General features: G+C 42.3%; 1 protein-coding gene across 1 annotated transcript in view; it reads left to right on the top strand.

Annotated features, from left to right (window-relative positions):
- Window positions 1–15,367, top strand: part of KCNU1 (potassium calcium-activated channel subfamily U member 1) — a gene marked incomplete at both ends in the record, with an annotated part of 145,251 nt that extends 129,884 nt beyond the window's left edge. The window contains one exon of the mRNA XM_084232597.1: window positions 15,224–15,367. Within this exon, the coding sequence (XP_084088723.1) occupies window positions 15,224–15,367 (144 nt within the window). The remainder of the gene's footprint in view (window positions 1–15,223) is intronic.
- Between the last annotated feature and the right edge of the window lie 532 nt (window positions 15,368–15,899).

Raw genomic sequence — 15,899 nt, 5'->3', positions numbered from 1 at the left:
CAGTGGTGAGTTTATTGCCTGTCCTATTGCTACTTTTACTCACTTCCCTGCCGAAGGCTTATGATTAAAGGTATTTCCTGCATCTTCGTTAGGAGACTACAGGTGGAGAGTCCACTCTGTCTTAGTATCAGGACCCTGGACAAGAAGACATCCTAACCCTTTACCCAGAGTCAGACTGCATTTGTTTCTCTTTCTACCCCAAAGACAAGGGGTCTTAGTGAGCAGTCCTTTTCGGCAAGAGGTTTCCTGTACTTATCCCAGTAACTTAAGTTTTGATTTTGTATGAGAAAAAGGGCCTGGGGAAAAAGGAGGGTTTATGCCTGTGCAACCTTGAATAGCTCTCTCGCTCAGGTCTCCTGCACTGTCCATAATCTTCTGCACAGACCTGGTGAAGGGACACAGAGAGAATTTGCCAGTGTGGGACATTTCTGTGGATGGAGTCTGCAGGAATTCTAGTCTATCACAGTGTAATGACTAAACTCTGTCTTCATCCGATGATTATTCCCCTGGCAAGAGGAAATAGAGCCCACAGATACTTGAGAGATGGAATACTTGCTGTGGAGACTTAAAGTCATCACAAATAAAACAGCTTCTATCTTAATGGACTGAATTTCCGTTATCCTGGATCATAGAAAAGCCTTGAAATAAGTATTATTTTGGTACTAAAGCTAGAAAACACACATTCAATAAGCTCTCAGCTCTTGCTGAAGGAACCAGAGGCTTGATCAGAACCAAAAGAAATTTTGACCTTTATGCAAATTGTATAGTTAGGGATTTGATTTAAAAGTATCCTTTAATATATATTCACACATAAGCCCTCCCTAAAATGCACCTGTTTCTCTACAACACTATCAATACTGAGTTGACTGCTACTTGCATTTAAAACTGTGGACTTAAGAGAAATGCTAGCTAAAGCATTTAGATTGCAAACAACAAATCAGGCTGTATACTATCTGTCTAGAGAGAGCAAAGCCTTTGATCAGCCACCCTTCCCTGACATTGTGTGTCTTCCAATACTAGTTGATATACCATTGAAATGCTTTCATGCTAATTAGTAAACTGTCATTACTTTAAATAGCACTAGTTCTCTTTCTATACCAATGATCCAGCCTTCAAGAACTATTCAGGATTCAATAACGAGAGAACATACTAGACACATGCACACTCTTGTCCTAAGAAATCTAAAGTGTCTGCCATTTATTTGCAACAAAACTTGCCATTCTATTAGAGATCAGACCAATCTTCTTCTATAAATCCCTATTATTTTCAGATATGACATGTGATATTTGTTTAATTCTGCGGTTGAGATTATTTTGAAAGTCCTTGTAATATTTTTTCAATCAAAATGATTGCTACTTGCAGACTTCTTTACCCCTTCTTAAGCTGACTCCAACTTAGTTCTTCTATCATATAATTCTGTTGAAACACTTATTGTCAAGGTCACCAGTAACCTGCATGTTATTCAATGGAATGACTATCTATTCTCATTTCACTTGACCTCTGGGCAGCATTTTACATCACTTATCATTGTTTTCTGAAAACCCTTTCTTCACTTTGATGATATCTCACTCTCTCCCCACTGCTCACTCCTTCACAAGCATATCGAATAGATCTCTTTACACTTTGGTACTGGAATGTTCAAAAGATCAGACCTAGGCTGTTTTATCTTCTCTGTTCATTATCTTCTTTATGATGTCATTCAAGTCCCTAGCTTTAAATATCTGATGTAAAATTCATATCTTGAACCCTTAAATCTCCTCCAAGTTCCCTGTGTCTACTAACTTTAACAACAGGATATAGGATAGCATACGTAACAACATAACCAAGAAGTACTGAGTCCACCATTCCTTCATGCTCTCCTGAGTCCACCCAATGCTCCATGATACCACATCTTGGTTAACTCTATCAACCTGTCTCCAACTGCTCCTTAAGCTCATATTCAATTCATGAGCAAGTTCTCTAACTTATACCTCTGTAACATCTTGGTTCCATTTACTCATTGCCCGTCTCTTGCTGCCACCCGTTTCACCTTAGTTTCTCACTTCACAATTGTACCATTTTCCTGGTCTCATAAGTGAGCTTATCTTAAGTTTTAACTAAATTTGGTTTAAGTGGGATTTCTTTAAAAGGGCTATTGTCTCATTTACTGTTGTATTTTCAACACTTAGAATAGTGTTTTACATATACTGGGTGCTGAATAGAAATTAGATGAATAAATTAATAATAAACAGGAAACTTCATATCAAAGGAATACTTTTTGTAGCTTTACAAAATCTCACTTAATTCAAAAATAAATTTGTAATTCTTCGTTAGAACATGTGTCCTAAGTTTCATGCCACTAAAGACATGAATAAAAGCAGTTCAGAATAATGGCAGCTCATTATTTTATCGCTATCACAGATACTCTGTGTTTAGCCATCTTCATGCATGGGACTCTGTTCCAAGACCCTCAGGAAATCCTCTTAGCCTGCTGTCAAGGAATTAGTACTCTGAGATGACTGAAAATAATAGTTCTTTTGAAAACACTCTAAAAAGTGTGTCCTCTTAAAGTGTGTGCTATAAGAGTAGATTATTAAAAGTACCACATTTAATAGAGACTACTACTTTAAGTCATTCTATCATTTGCCAAATACCTCCTTCACTGCATCCTCATGTTTTTTTTTTTCTTGACTTTTAATAACCCCCAACCCAAATGACCTAATAAACCCTCTTTTGCTAAGCACTGTCTTCCCTTTGGGGAGGGGAAGTCTGAGAATCAGTCGAGTAAACAATATGGGATGAAGAAAAGAATTTGGCTTTAAGGGTAGAGGGGCCCAGTCTCTACTCTGTTGGACATGAATTTGGAGAAGTAGCCTAACATTTCCAAACACATTTTCCCAAGCCAAGAAAGGTTGCTGATAATGCCTCCCTGATACGTGCTTGTGTAGTGTGGGCACATCCTCTCTAGGCACTGCATACAAGTCAAGGTTAAGCACCATGCCTGGAGATAGGTTGTTGAAAGCTCCCTTCTTCTGGATCTTCCTTCCAAGGGCCCCATTTTGGTCACTGTCAGTCAACTATTACTGATTACTATTATTCATGCCCAGAGGCAGAGTCTCCAACTTCCTAGATCCCAGACAACAGAAGACCAGTGAGAAGTGTGGGAATCCTGAGACAGCTGTCATAAGTCTCACTCATTAAATTAAATGTAACTAGCAGAGCTGACTGCATTCACACTGGAGATAATCAATGAACAATTCAGATGAATGAACAGATGAAGATAGATGTTCTATTTCATCACTTACCTACCAGATAAATCTGGCCACATTTTTCATCAGTTTGCTGTACTTTACAAGTCAGAAGCTCTTGTATTTGCAAGTGCAGAGTGAATGACTAGAAGACAAGGAGGGATCGGAGTTTAGGGGATGGGGCTGGAAATTAGGGGGGGAGCAGAGATTTGATTTCTGCAGAGAAAACCCTTTTTGAGTCAAGGGCACTTTTGCATAATTCTATTATCACCAGGAAGAGAAGAAATAATCATATTAGATGTGAGCTATACCACCCGAAGTGGCTTGTCTTACCTCACTTTTGAAGTCAGATGGGTTTAAATGCTTTGTTTGAGTGAGTTGCTCAGAGGCCCCCATCAATAAGGCAGGTGCTGCCAGAGCAAAGCAGGGAAGTTTTTGATGTTGACAATGACACACATTCTTGTACAAAAAGTAGTAATCCATTTGGTCACAGTTAGAGAAAGTTATGTGTGTTGCTTTGGGGGAGTCAGGGGGAGCCATCAGGAGGATGGCTTCCAGGCAGGCCAGCTGCAGAGCATCAGTGAGGTGGTAGGTCAGCCCAGGAGGAAGGGCAGTCCTTCATTGAGCCTCCCTGTCCACTGCTCAATGACATGGGCTTCCATATGAGCAAGAGCGCACAGTTGTCAGCATCAACTCCACCTCACCTTGTGTTTACAGAGACTGGGTGCCTCATCAATTTGCATTCAGTTTCTTCCCACCATTGCCTCTACTTGAAGCCCAGCACATGCTACAGCAAGGTCCACAAGGTTAGACTGAAAGCATATAAAACCAGAGACGATCTCAAGGAAAAGAAAGAAGATGGTTATCTAATGGCCTTGGCCTACAAAAGAATAATGGAGAAGAGAGGACAGATAGAATGGATGTCAGAGAGTTCATAGGACTTTTTGATTCATTGAGTGCCAGGATAAGAAAAAGAAAAGAGTAGATGATAACACTTCAGTTTCATAAAATATTGCTTTCCTTTTTCTTTTTTTATAATTTTATTTATTTATATACAAGAGCTGGGGTACAGGCCAGAGGCACAGGAGGGTGAGAGGATTCACCAGAGACAGGGCGGGGAACAGAACAGGCAGACTGACTGAAATACACTGCTGAGGGGAGCAGTGGGCGAGACAGGAGAGGTCTGCTGTGCAATGTGTGAATCTCCCTGGCCCTCCAGGAATCGAACCCACGCTGCAGAGGCTGCGGACAGCTTCACAGCACTGCACTCAACCCACTGCACCACTGGGGAGGCCCCATAAAATATTGCTTTTCAACCAGACAAAAGGAGTAGCAGTTTGGTGGTGAACTGTACACTTATATTTAGAGTATGTTGACATGCCTGGGAGGCAGGTAGATGGGGCTTAAGCTCAGAGGAGCACAGTTGACTAGAAAAAAATTTTCACGTTTTCTCATAGTGGTGAGTGATGATAGCAGATGATTAGCAGGGACCACTCAGGGATAGTACAAAACGAGAAGAGGTCCCAGGAAAGAAACATGCATGGAGAACAATATTTTAGGTACAGGAAGAGAAATAAGCATGGGGAGTGAGAGGATTCACCAGCGATAGAGTGGGGGGGAGCAGAACAGGCAGACTGACTGAAATATACTGCTGAGGGGAGCAGCACGCAAGTCAGGAGAGGTCTGCTGTGCTATGTGGGTAGCTCCCTGGCCAGGGATCGAACTTGTGCTACAGTGGCTGCCGACAGCTTCCCAGGCTGCGTCTTAACACCTTGCACCATCAGGGCGCAATTTAAAATTGTCTAAACCTGTCGACGAAAATGCAAGGCTCTTCCTTCACCCAACAGTCTCTAATTATTGATTTTTTTTCTTGTTTCAGGGACCGTGTCCTTTGAACACACCACTGCCTAGTGTTCTTCATTTCGGGGTGGAACCTGTGGGCCATGTGGCAGGATTACCAGTGTCCCTCCCCCAAACTGTTCTCTGGTTCTTGGACTGAAACCCCCATGGTCTAGAGACTGAGGCCCAGTGAAGGAAACCAACTCATGTCGGATGTTTCCCTGCATTGTGGGTTTTCTAGTTGTAAAACTGCTTGAAATTGCCAGCGCTCTGCTCTGACAGCGAGAGAGAAGCCCTTCAGGCAGGCAGTGAGCACGGCTCCCCTCTGCCCTGTTCTGAGATGTCCCATAGCAAATGATAGTGGCAGGGAAATGTCTTAATACAGCGTGTTGTTTAGCATAATTGATGTTCAGATGCAGCATTGGTAGAAACAAGCCCAGTTAATTGGTCTCTCAACCTACATTAGCTCTTGCATTGCAGCCAATTAGGCCGGGGCCAGAGGGCCCTTTGCTTGGCGGTCAGAGCTCTCCGCGCGGGCAGGGAGGTGCTGGTGGAGGGGCCGCGGAGCCAGTATGAATGACTGTGCTGGGCACGTGTGCAGCTGCGCCACTGCCGGAGCCATCTGTCCATTTAGGAACGTGAGACCTTAAACAACCAATCTTAAAGATGAAAAAAGGAAGAGAAATGTTCAGGAGAGGGTGCATGGGCTTTCCCCACGTGCTAGAGCACCCGAGGAATCGCTGAATATTATTAGAGATTTGAAGCATGTAGATCTAAAAGGAGTCCTACTGCAACATGTCTACTGAAGTGAGCACTCCCTTCTGTTCTTGAGCCTCAGTGCTATTCGAAATGTCCTGGACACAGAAAAGAAGGATGCAGTTCAAGAAAACACTGTGGGGTTGCAGCTCTATGTGAGTCCATGGACCAGCGGCACCCCTTCCATCCGGTGGGGTTTAAGGATGCAGGTCTCTGACCAGCTGAAACAGAATCTGCATTTTAACAAGGTCCCAGGTGGTCCACAGGCCAATTAAAATCTGAACAGCGCTCTGGGCCAGGGGTCAGCAAACAGGTTTTTTTGGAAGCCTGCCATGCTCATTCATGTGTCTCTGGATTATGGTGCTTAAACACAACCACAGCACAGCCAAGTGGACTGGATGCAGAAGACCTTATGACCCACTAGCCTGTAATATTCACTCTCTGGCTCTGCAGAAAGCGATTGCTGACCCCTGCTCTAGGCAGATGTCTCTTTTACTCAAGTGAATGACATTTCTATTAGTCCTCAGAGGCAGGCTGGTACCAGATATTTAACTTGTGGTTTAAATATCATCATGGACATTAAGAATGGTGGAGCAATAGATGTTAGGTGGTGATGATCTCAATTCTAGGGGCTTAGGAGTTTCCAAGTGTATACAGATACTTCAGCAAAAGTTGCCAAAGTCTTTGAACTTTCTGCTGCCATGACTGAGTCAAACAATTTAAAGGAGACTTCCCATCCTCATTTTCACAAGGAATTTGAAAAAAGAAAAAAAAAAGATAAACTGGCATTCATAATAGAACAATGACCAAATTTCTACATTGCATCTTTGATTGTATGTTTTTTGTGAATGGAGGTACAAGCTATCTTCCAAATACACCAAGAGTTTGCTGTGACTTTACACCACATAATTTGGGGTAACTTTATACACAATGGATTATCTCCCAAAGTTGTGTTCCTTCTGATTTTCACCAGGATGAAATGTTAAAGAGACATAGTCTCTCTTAAAATAGGTATGGCTGCTCTGCTTAATATATAAGAAAATAATTGTTGAAAATATGCATTCCTTACTGCATGTCATAAAGACAGCTTATGCAAAGATTCCACAAAGGACTGAATGACTAATGGTGAGGAAGAGGCCTGCTAAACCAACATTTCTGAAATTGCTGAGATATTTTGATAGGAGCTTCTGGCTGGGAGCTTCTAGACTTGCACTTGCAAGAATATTAAAGAAGCACTTCATTGTTTTTGAAAACTGGAGATTTTCCAACCTTGTGCTTTCCAAGTTCTAACCTCTTTTTCTCTCTCTCTCTTTCTCTCTCTCTCTGTCTCTCTGTCTCTCTCCTCTCCTCTCCTCTCTTCTCTCTCATACAGACACACACACACACACACGCACACATGCACACGCACACACCACCAACACTACCAACAACAAAGGCCAGGCTGCAGCCTCAGACTCCAGACGCATGCATCAATCATAATTGCAGCACTGCCAGCAGTCATGTAACTGCTTAAAGACCTCAACAGCCTTCTGGCACTTAAAGGGAAAAAAAAAATCATCTAATTAATCACAGGTGAAACAGCTTGGACTGTCTCCAAAAGCCCCTGAATTTACTGCCAAGCTTTGATGCTAATTTTCTTTCTAAGTAACCCCCTAAAGAAATTTACGATTAGGTAATTAAAATAATGAATAAAGAGATACTTAGGTGGAGGGAAATGAGGAGAGGGAAAAAGACTATATTTCCATCCTGCAATAAACGCATCATTCGTGAGCCCCAACTTAAAGATTCCCAAGTGACTTTCTCCTGGAGAATATTTTAAAAATCAATATTTGAAAGACCAAAATGAGGAATATAAATAAAGTTGGAAACAGATCATTCTTCTAAGGCTTGTATGACAAGGAGGAAAACCTGCTTTCTGCCATATACTTACTCTTGACTTTTTTTTTTTTCTTTAATGTCCTGACTCGTATATTATGTGTGGTTCCTTCTGTGAGCTGATTGGCTAGCATCACTGGATCTGATTTAGAGAGCTCACCTTCCTCATGTTTCTCATGTCCCTACTGGGAGAGATCCTAAAAATCTGGGTTTAATTGGTTGAAAAGAAATAGATCTAATCTTTTGTTCAGGAAGCATTTTGGATTTTCTCATCCCAGTCCTGATCCTTTTGTTTCTGATATTTACCATTAGAACAGTCCAGAAATGGGAGATTTAGTTAACTGATCACATTAGGTTTCAAAATTAAACAGTAACACTCCTCATTTAAACAATGATTCAAACAAGTTTTTGCTAAACTCCAAAGTACCTAGAGCTTCAACACTTGCTGAAAAATCTTGCCAGTAACTATTTTTCTGTCTTAATAAATATAGTATAATACGCATAATGCTTTTTTAAATAATTCAGAATCTTGAATTTTTGATCAAAAAGCTCTTGGCTCTGATTTATATTTACCTTCAAGATAGCTAACAAGATTTTTGCAAGCAAAAATAAGAGCAGGTACCCATTCCGTCTCATTATCAAATCTAGCAGAGTACGAGTGCTGATTATTTATGATTGTTTAGTTGTATCACAGATTTATAAGTACTAACTCAAACATAGTTTGGGAATTTAACTTTTGTTTCATACTATACTGCCTCTATGAAACTATGTGAAAATAATAGAATAAGAATTTTGATTTAAAAGGTTAGAGATGTTATAGTCTTTGGTTTCATTTTAAAATGGAGAGGACTGAGAATCAGAGAGGTAGCATGATTTGGTAAAGATGCACAGCCATGTAATGGGAGTTAAGGTTATAGACTCTGAAGCAAGATGGATCCATATTACTTAACTGAGCTGCTACTTTACAGATATGGGCTGTGAGAAGCTCCTGGCCTTTTGAGCTTCATTTTCTGATCCACAAAATGAAAACAGCAACAGTACTGAGTTAGAATAAAGTATAATGAACTAGTATAGGTGAGATGCTTAGCTTTGTGCAAACACTAAAAAATACTTAGTTCTTACCAGTTTTATATTTTTATCATGTATTTAATTGCAATTTTATTTTTATTGAAAGGATTCTTTGTCATTATTCACATTTCCTTACCGTCTTACAGGAATGTGGGGTCACTATCAAAAGTGGTTCTTTGGTTGCTCAGGGTCAGACAGGTGTGGAGCTTGCTATGTGCAGCTCAGTTACTCTCTGCAAGAAGAAGCCATGCATTTAAGTGCCCTCTAACTCAGAGCACCCTCTTCTTCCCAGCCAACACAGGAGGAAATGAGTTTTGAACCTTATTGTGGAAGAAAAATCCTTTCCCCAGAGAAAGCAATTTCAGGGCACGCGCTAACCCCAAAAGAGAGGCAGTGGGTGAGGTGGGGCTCATTCAAGAATTTAGGTACCGTCTTAGTTCTCCCATCATTCAGGGTTGAAGGTCATGATCCTCTAAATTCCATCCCTCTGATCTACTCCCCAGCCCTAAAAGCCTCAGGGTCTCCTCCTCTGAGCCTTTATCTAGAAGGCCAAGGAAGCTGGAGCATCCTGCCAAATAGGAATTTAAAATGACAAAACAACTGATTAGATCTGAGGTGACAAGAATGAGAAATAAAAGCCATTAGAGCCCATTTGCAACATGCCCTCAGCAAGTGAAGTTTCAAGGTGTTCCTCCCAAGATTATTAATGGCATGACAGTGTTTTCCGTGCAGGAATCTGATACATGAAATAACACCAGTGTACACTCACTGCATTTTGATGGGAAGAGGGGCCTGCCCTCATTTATTTAGTTTCACAGATTTGAAGAGACACCCTAATTTGGCTGTCAGGGTGAGGGCTCGTGTAAGCACCCAGTGCTCGCAGGAACCCATTTCAACAGTAAATAGTTCTCTTCTGCAGCAGGGGCCGCCCACGATGGCCCATGGACTAAACCTGCTCTGCTGCCTAGATTTTCAATGGCCAATGGGCCAAAAATGATTTTTTATTTCAAATGGTTTTAAAAAATCAAAAGAATATGTTATGACACATGGAAATTTTATGAAGTTCAACTGCCAGTGTCCATAAAGTTTTATTGGACTATAGTCAAGCTCATTTGTTTATGTATCATCTGTGGTTGCTTTTGTGCTATAGCAGCAGACTGTGTGGCCCACAAGCCTAAATTATTTAGTATCGAGACCTTTATAGAAAAACTTTGCCAAACTTTGTTTTATAGGACTTCACAGCCAAACTACTTTCCTTAGCAAAAAAAAAAAGTCACAACTTAGCAAAAACTACAAGGTGCTATTCTTACAAGAATGTGGCCTCATTTTAGAGTCACAGCATGGAAATCAACTTAGTCATTTCTCGCAGAGACAACCATCCAATCCTGAGAGCAGTGAGGAAAAGTTTTCCTGAAAGGTCATTGGAGTTGAGGTCCACCAGACTCCATGCGGAGCCACACACCTGGGAGGCACAGGGTAAACATCGTATTCTTTGAGGACTAGTTGGTTAGGAATCACAGGTAGTTGGTTAGGAATCCCCTATGGTAGGTGCTGGCATAGTTTACCTTCACCTTTAAGAGATCAGTGCGGGTCTAGAGAAGACTTAAATCCTCATTAGGTTCGTATTTACCTCTGAGTCCTCCTATCTAATCCCTATGCCATGCAAGGTACTACACAATTTCCTACACTCCCCCACTCTCAAAATGGTTGTGTTTCTTAACTGGCATGACTCCAAGACACTCATTGTTGTAGAGTTTCAGATTGCTTACAAAGGCCTTTCCCAATCAGGAAAACAAATGCGGTGATCTGCAGATGCAGAACAATGTCACCTTTGGGGGAGAGGAGACTCTGCAGCGTGGAGAGCTGCAGTGGGACCTCATAACCGCCTCCTCAGAGGAGTAATTGTGAAGCCTTCACTCCAAACATGTTTAGAAGAGGTGCCAATAAGGGGCTGGTGAGCAGGACAGGTGGACGCACACAATCACCAATCATGCAGGGGAAAGGGAAGATGGATCAAAGAGGAGGGATGAACAAAACAAAGGGGCCTTAAATGAGGGCAAAACCCCTTGGGCAACTTCACCACGGGAGAGGTGGTATTGGAATTGGATAAAAACAAGGGGTTGGATTATACTAGTCAGAAAGGGGAAATAATGGAATTTTTTTTGTGGTGTTTCTCACCCTGAAAAAGTGAGTTATTTAACATCATCTTGATAGCGCGTTGGTGGCAGCGCCTGTCCCTTGGTTTCCTAACGGGATGTGATTGCAAACAAGAGAGACAAAAACTCATCAGTCAGTGTCTCAACTGCTTGAAGTAGAAAGTTTTGTTGTAAAAACATGAAAATGTTTCTTGGGTAGCCTGATCTTCGGTGAGGAAGAGAGAGGAAAATGAGAGATTTTGAATCCTGCTCTTTTATCAGAAATGAAGAAATTAGGAAAAAGAGTCTCACTCCTTCACTAATGAAACCACAATGATCTCAGTTTTTAGGTCTCCTCTGCAGGATAAATGGTCATTAGACTGAAATGCCAGAACTAGGTCAAGTGTCACCCAAGAGAATCCTAAGCCCATAACAGGGGTGGGATCATAGAAATAACTTTCCTTCCCCTTTGTCCTTTAGGAGATCTTTCTCATAGATCGTCACAGTATTTTTGTCACCTCTCCACAGTGCATAATCTCTTCCTTGTGGAGGTTGAAATTTCTTTCTATAAAATTTGGAAGAAAAAAATACATTGGATGGTGTCTTCAGAAAGGTAGATGGGAGGAGAAGAGCAGGGCTGATTTAGATGACTTCAAAGGGTCCTTTCTGTTTTCTCTAAATTTCATTCTTTTAAAACTGCCTCCTTGTGTTATAAGCAGGTACTGTCACATCCAACCAGAGAGAAACTGTGAGACATTCAAGTTAATTGTCTTGCAAAAAAAGTAGGTCTTTTTGGAAGCTGGCAGAAATAGTGCCTGAAAGATGGAACCTTGGCATAATATCTGACTTCAGAATAATTTCAATCATCCAGAACCTTGCAAGGGAACAGAGGCCTCATGAGCAGGAGGCACCACTGGAGGCAAGCCCCCATGACTCCCTCTGTGGGCTGCCACCAGGTAAACTATTGGACATTGAAATTCAGGTGAATTGGTCCCTGCCTCCGGTGCTTGTACTGCTCTGCACATGCAGTCACATTCCTGTCCTCTGAGAAATGCAGAGGACTGTTCACGTCAGCACATTATGTCCAGTGCTTCAGGCTAAATTTCCTAATAATTGAGACCCCTGCCAGTCCTCCCACCTGGTCATCCAGTTAATAGAAGGGCAGCCTCACCAGAGGCTTAGTGGTAAGCATGTTTTCCTGCTTATTGCCTTCCAAACAGCCAAAATGAATCTTCCAAGAGACTCAAGACTACCTCAAGCCCAGAAATACCAACAGAGCAATGAAGGTAAGAACAATTGTTCTATTTAGGAGCAAAAGTATATATTTCTATATATAGACAGTTGATGCTTCCATCTTATAGCCAGGAATGTATATGAGTTGTACATGGCAACTACCCTTCAGGAAAAAAAGAGACTACTAATTGGCAGTGTGTGGTGGTTGTAATCAAATGCCTCTTTAACTAGAACAAAGTTTATTGCTGTTGAAACTCAAAAGAGGAAAAGGTGACTGTAAGTTTCACCTAAGAAGTGTCAGCAGGTTTGAACTCGCCTTTCTGTTCTCCACTCTCTGACAGTCACAGGAAGCCTGAAACCCTTTGACACTCACTCAATGATGACAGATCCTCCCTGAAGACTCTGCAGCCGCAAACAAATGCATTGTTCTTCCTGTCAACCCACCACTGAAAGGTGAGCCACAGCCTCCTGCAATTGGCTTCATTTGTTAGTGTTAGCAAGTGGGAGGCCAAAGTTCATTACCCTGAGGAAGGCAGAAGGCTAGGAGTCCTGAAGAAGATGGGCTGTGGAATCAGGGCCTGTCAGCAAGCTGGGCATCAGATAGCACCACCTCCACAGGTGATCCAGGTCTGCTTGTCCTGCCCTTGCTCTTGCCTATCCCTACCTTGAGCTGTCCATCTCCAGAAAATGCAATCTTGGAAGTAGTTTTGATTGGGAAATTAAATATTTGGTTTTCTTTGCCTCGCAACATGCTACCTCCCTATGAAACTAGGGTCGCCAGTATTAGTACTTTTTTTTTTTTAATAGAGGCATGTTTATTTATTTATTTATTTGTTTGTTTGTTCTGTTTACACATGCACTGGGTACAGTCAGAAGCGCGGGAGGGTGAGAGAATTCACCAGAGCCAGAGCGGGGAGCAGAGCAGGCAGAAGGACCGAAGTACACTGCTGAGGGGAGCAGCGGGCGGCAGGAGAGGTCTGCGCGCCATGTGGGACCCTCCTCCGGTGGCCGGGGAGCAGCCGGGGATCGAACCGGCGCCGCAGAGGCTGCGGGCAGCTTCGCAACCCAGCGCTCAACCGCTGCGCCACCGGGGAGGCCAGTATTAGTACTTTTAAAGCCCTCTGGTCATGTGGCTGTCTCAGGCAGTGGCGGTGGCTCCATCATCTCAGTCCACACAGTGAGGCATTACCCAATTCCACATCACAGTTACATCTGCCCTTTGCAGCATGCACTAGTAATCTGCTCACATGGCAGTCATTCCTTATTACACTGTCATCTGTAAGACAGGGTCTTTGAGGACAGGTAGAGACCATTGAGGACATGGACTGTGGCCAGGATTCAAAAACTGGCTCCAACCAGCTTATCCACCTTTTCAAGACTCAGTTCTCCCACCTATACTATCGAGAAAATAAAGAACATTATAAGTTGCATTATTTTCCTCCCCAAATTCCTATGTTGATGCTCTAACTCTTGGTACTTCAAAACATGAATATATTTGGAGAGGGAATCTTCAAAAAAGTAACTAAGGCTAAATGAGATCACTTGGAGCAACCTGTTATGATGTGACTGGTGTCCTCATAAAAAGAGTTTAGGACACAGACACACACATACACAGAGAACATATGAAGATACAGGACAGAGACCTTGAGAGAAACCAGCCCTACCAACACCTAATCCTTAGTCCATTCAGGCTGCTGTAACAGAAATGACATAAACTGGATGGCTTATGAAACACTGAAATTTATTTCCCTCAGTTTTGGGGGCTGGAAATCTGCAATCGGGGTGCCAAATGGTCTGCTGAAGGCCCTTTCCTGGGTGCAGGGGAGCCTCTTTTATATGGACACTAACCCCATATAGGGTCATGAGGCTCTGTCCTCATGACTACATCACCTCCCAAAGGTCCCATCTCCTAATACCATCACCATGGGGATTAGGATTTCAACAAAATGCATTTTGTTTGGGGGTAAGGCAAGGAAGGTCACAAACATTGAGATCTAGCACATCTTGAACTTCTAGCCTCCTGAATTGTAAGAAGAAGAAAAAAAACTGTTGTTTAAGCCACTTATACCATGGTACTTTGTTTATGGAAGCCCAGACAAGTTGATTCAGGGATGCAGAAGCTAGAGTTCATTCAGCTCTAACAATCTAGATTGGTGGTTTATAATTTTAAGGATCACATACCCCTTTGAGAAAGGGATGGAAACTAGGAACTCTTTGGGAAAATGTGCAAACACACAGACCTTTTCAAACTACCCAGAGCCTCAGTGACCTTCCTTTGTGTTCTTAATGTCTTAGGGCATTCTGGAAGCTTGTTTGATAACTTCATTTTTCATGAGGCAGGAAGAGAAAAGGAATAAAATCTTCAGGTGGTAATAAAACATATCTGAGTGAATAGGTTTTTAAGAAAGAATTAAAAACTGGGAAAAATCGAACCCACTCTTACTTTAACTCACATTCCCGAACATGACTTTAGTCCCTTGTTTTATTGGGGGAAAAAATGATACTTAGGTTTTTAAAAAATATCTTTGTAAACATCAGAAAACCCCTCAGAACATTTCCCTTACTTCTCAGCTCTGCTTGAAAACAATGAACGAGCTCCGGGAAATTTCCCTTGTCTACTTAGCTCTAAAGAATAAAAACATTTGGCCATCTCACCTTATTTAAAGAACAGTGAGATGTGCTGGGCAGGGAAGGGAGTGACCTAAGTTCTAATTTCTAAAATGTTTAGCCCCTTCAAAGTCACAGCACTTTCATTAATAACTATAGGCTCAGATTTTGGTGGGAAAAGCCTAAAATTTAGCTTGTTCTTCCTTTTCGTCCCATCCTAGTCACCCACTCCATGGTCTAGCACTTAGCATCACCAGCAGGCCTGGACATTCCTGGTTCTCAGCTCCCCTTCCTCAATTCCTCCTTCCATCCTTTCCCCTCCCCCTCCCCAATGTTTCCCCATCTTGTAAAATCAGCAGGTTGCAAAGATCTCTGTGGTCCTTTCCAACTGAAAAAATTCTATGATTTTATGATTCTCTGAATCCCAGGGCTGTGGTAGCTCTAATTCCAAGCTTGTCTTTAATTCTTTGTTTTGCTTCACAGAGCAAGAGAATAGCTTATGTTGCAAAATGCGTCCTAGAGAGTAGTGCCTCTGAGACCGGAGCATGGCAAGTGCAGGCGCTGCTAATGCGGGCACAGAAGCCTGACGGAGAGGAGGAGGGAGTGGGCCTTGCTTGTGGGCTGTAAAAAGCTTTGCTTGGCAATTTGGCCATGCTGATAATTATAGGCCAGGAGAAGCTGGGATTCATGGTGGAGGTTTTGGTGAAGCGAGCTGTTGCAGAGATTTCTCTGTAAGTTACCTCTGCTGGAGAATTAGGAGAGGGGCGGAGAGCGTAAGATCAATGGTGAAGGGAACAAGTCAGCTTCTTTACCTACCAAATTAAAGGAGGTGATGTGCTGTGCACTTCGGTGGTGGTGTTTAAGATACTGAGAGAAACTTTCCTTGACGTGAAATGGAAGGTCACTGACTCACCCTTACACTTAGGTGTGTGTCTCCTCAGACAGTCTGAGCAGACAGACCCCTAAGACAAGTAGAACATCACTAAAAGAGCATGTCTAAAAACTCAATGAGATGAAGTAGGCAAGTATGATTTGGAAGGTATCATAAGCTAAGGCAATGAGGCAGGGGAAGCAGCTGGGTTGATTCTTTGGCTCTACAGACTGCAGATCTACCTAAGAACTGGCTTTGTGCATGACACTTAGTGAGACCTTGTTCTGA

The sequence above is a fragment of the Talpa europaea genome (genome assembly GCF_964194135.1).
Source record: "Talpa europaea genome assembly, chromosome: 4".
Taxonomy (NCBI): Eukaryota; Metazoa; Chordata; class Mammalia; order Eulipotyphla; family Talpidae; genus Talpa; species Talpa europaea.
The sequence above is the reverse complement of the archived record's forward strand: the minus strand, read 5'-3'. Positions and strand labels throughout refer to the sequence as shown.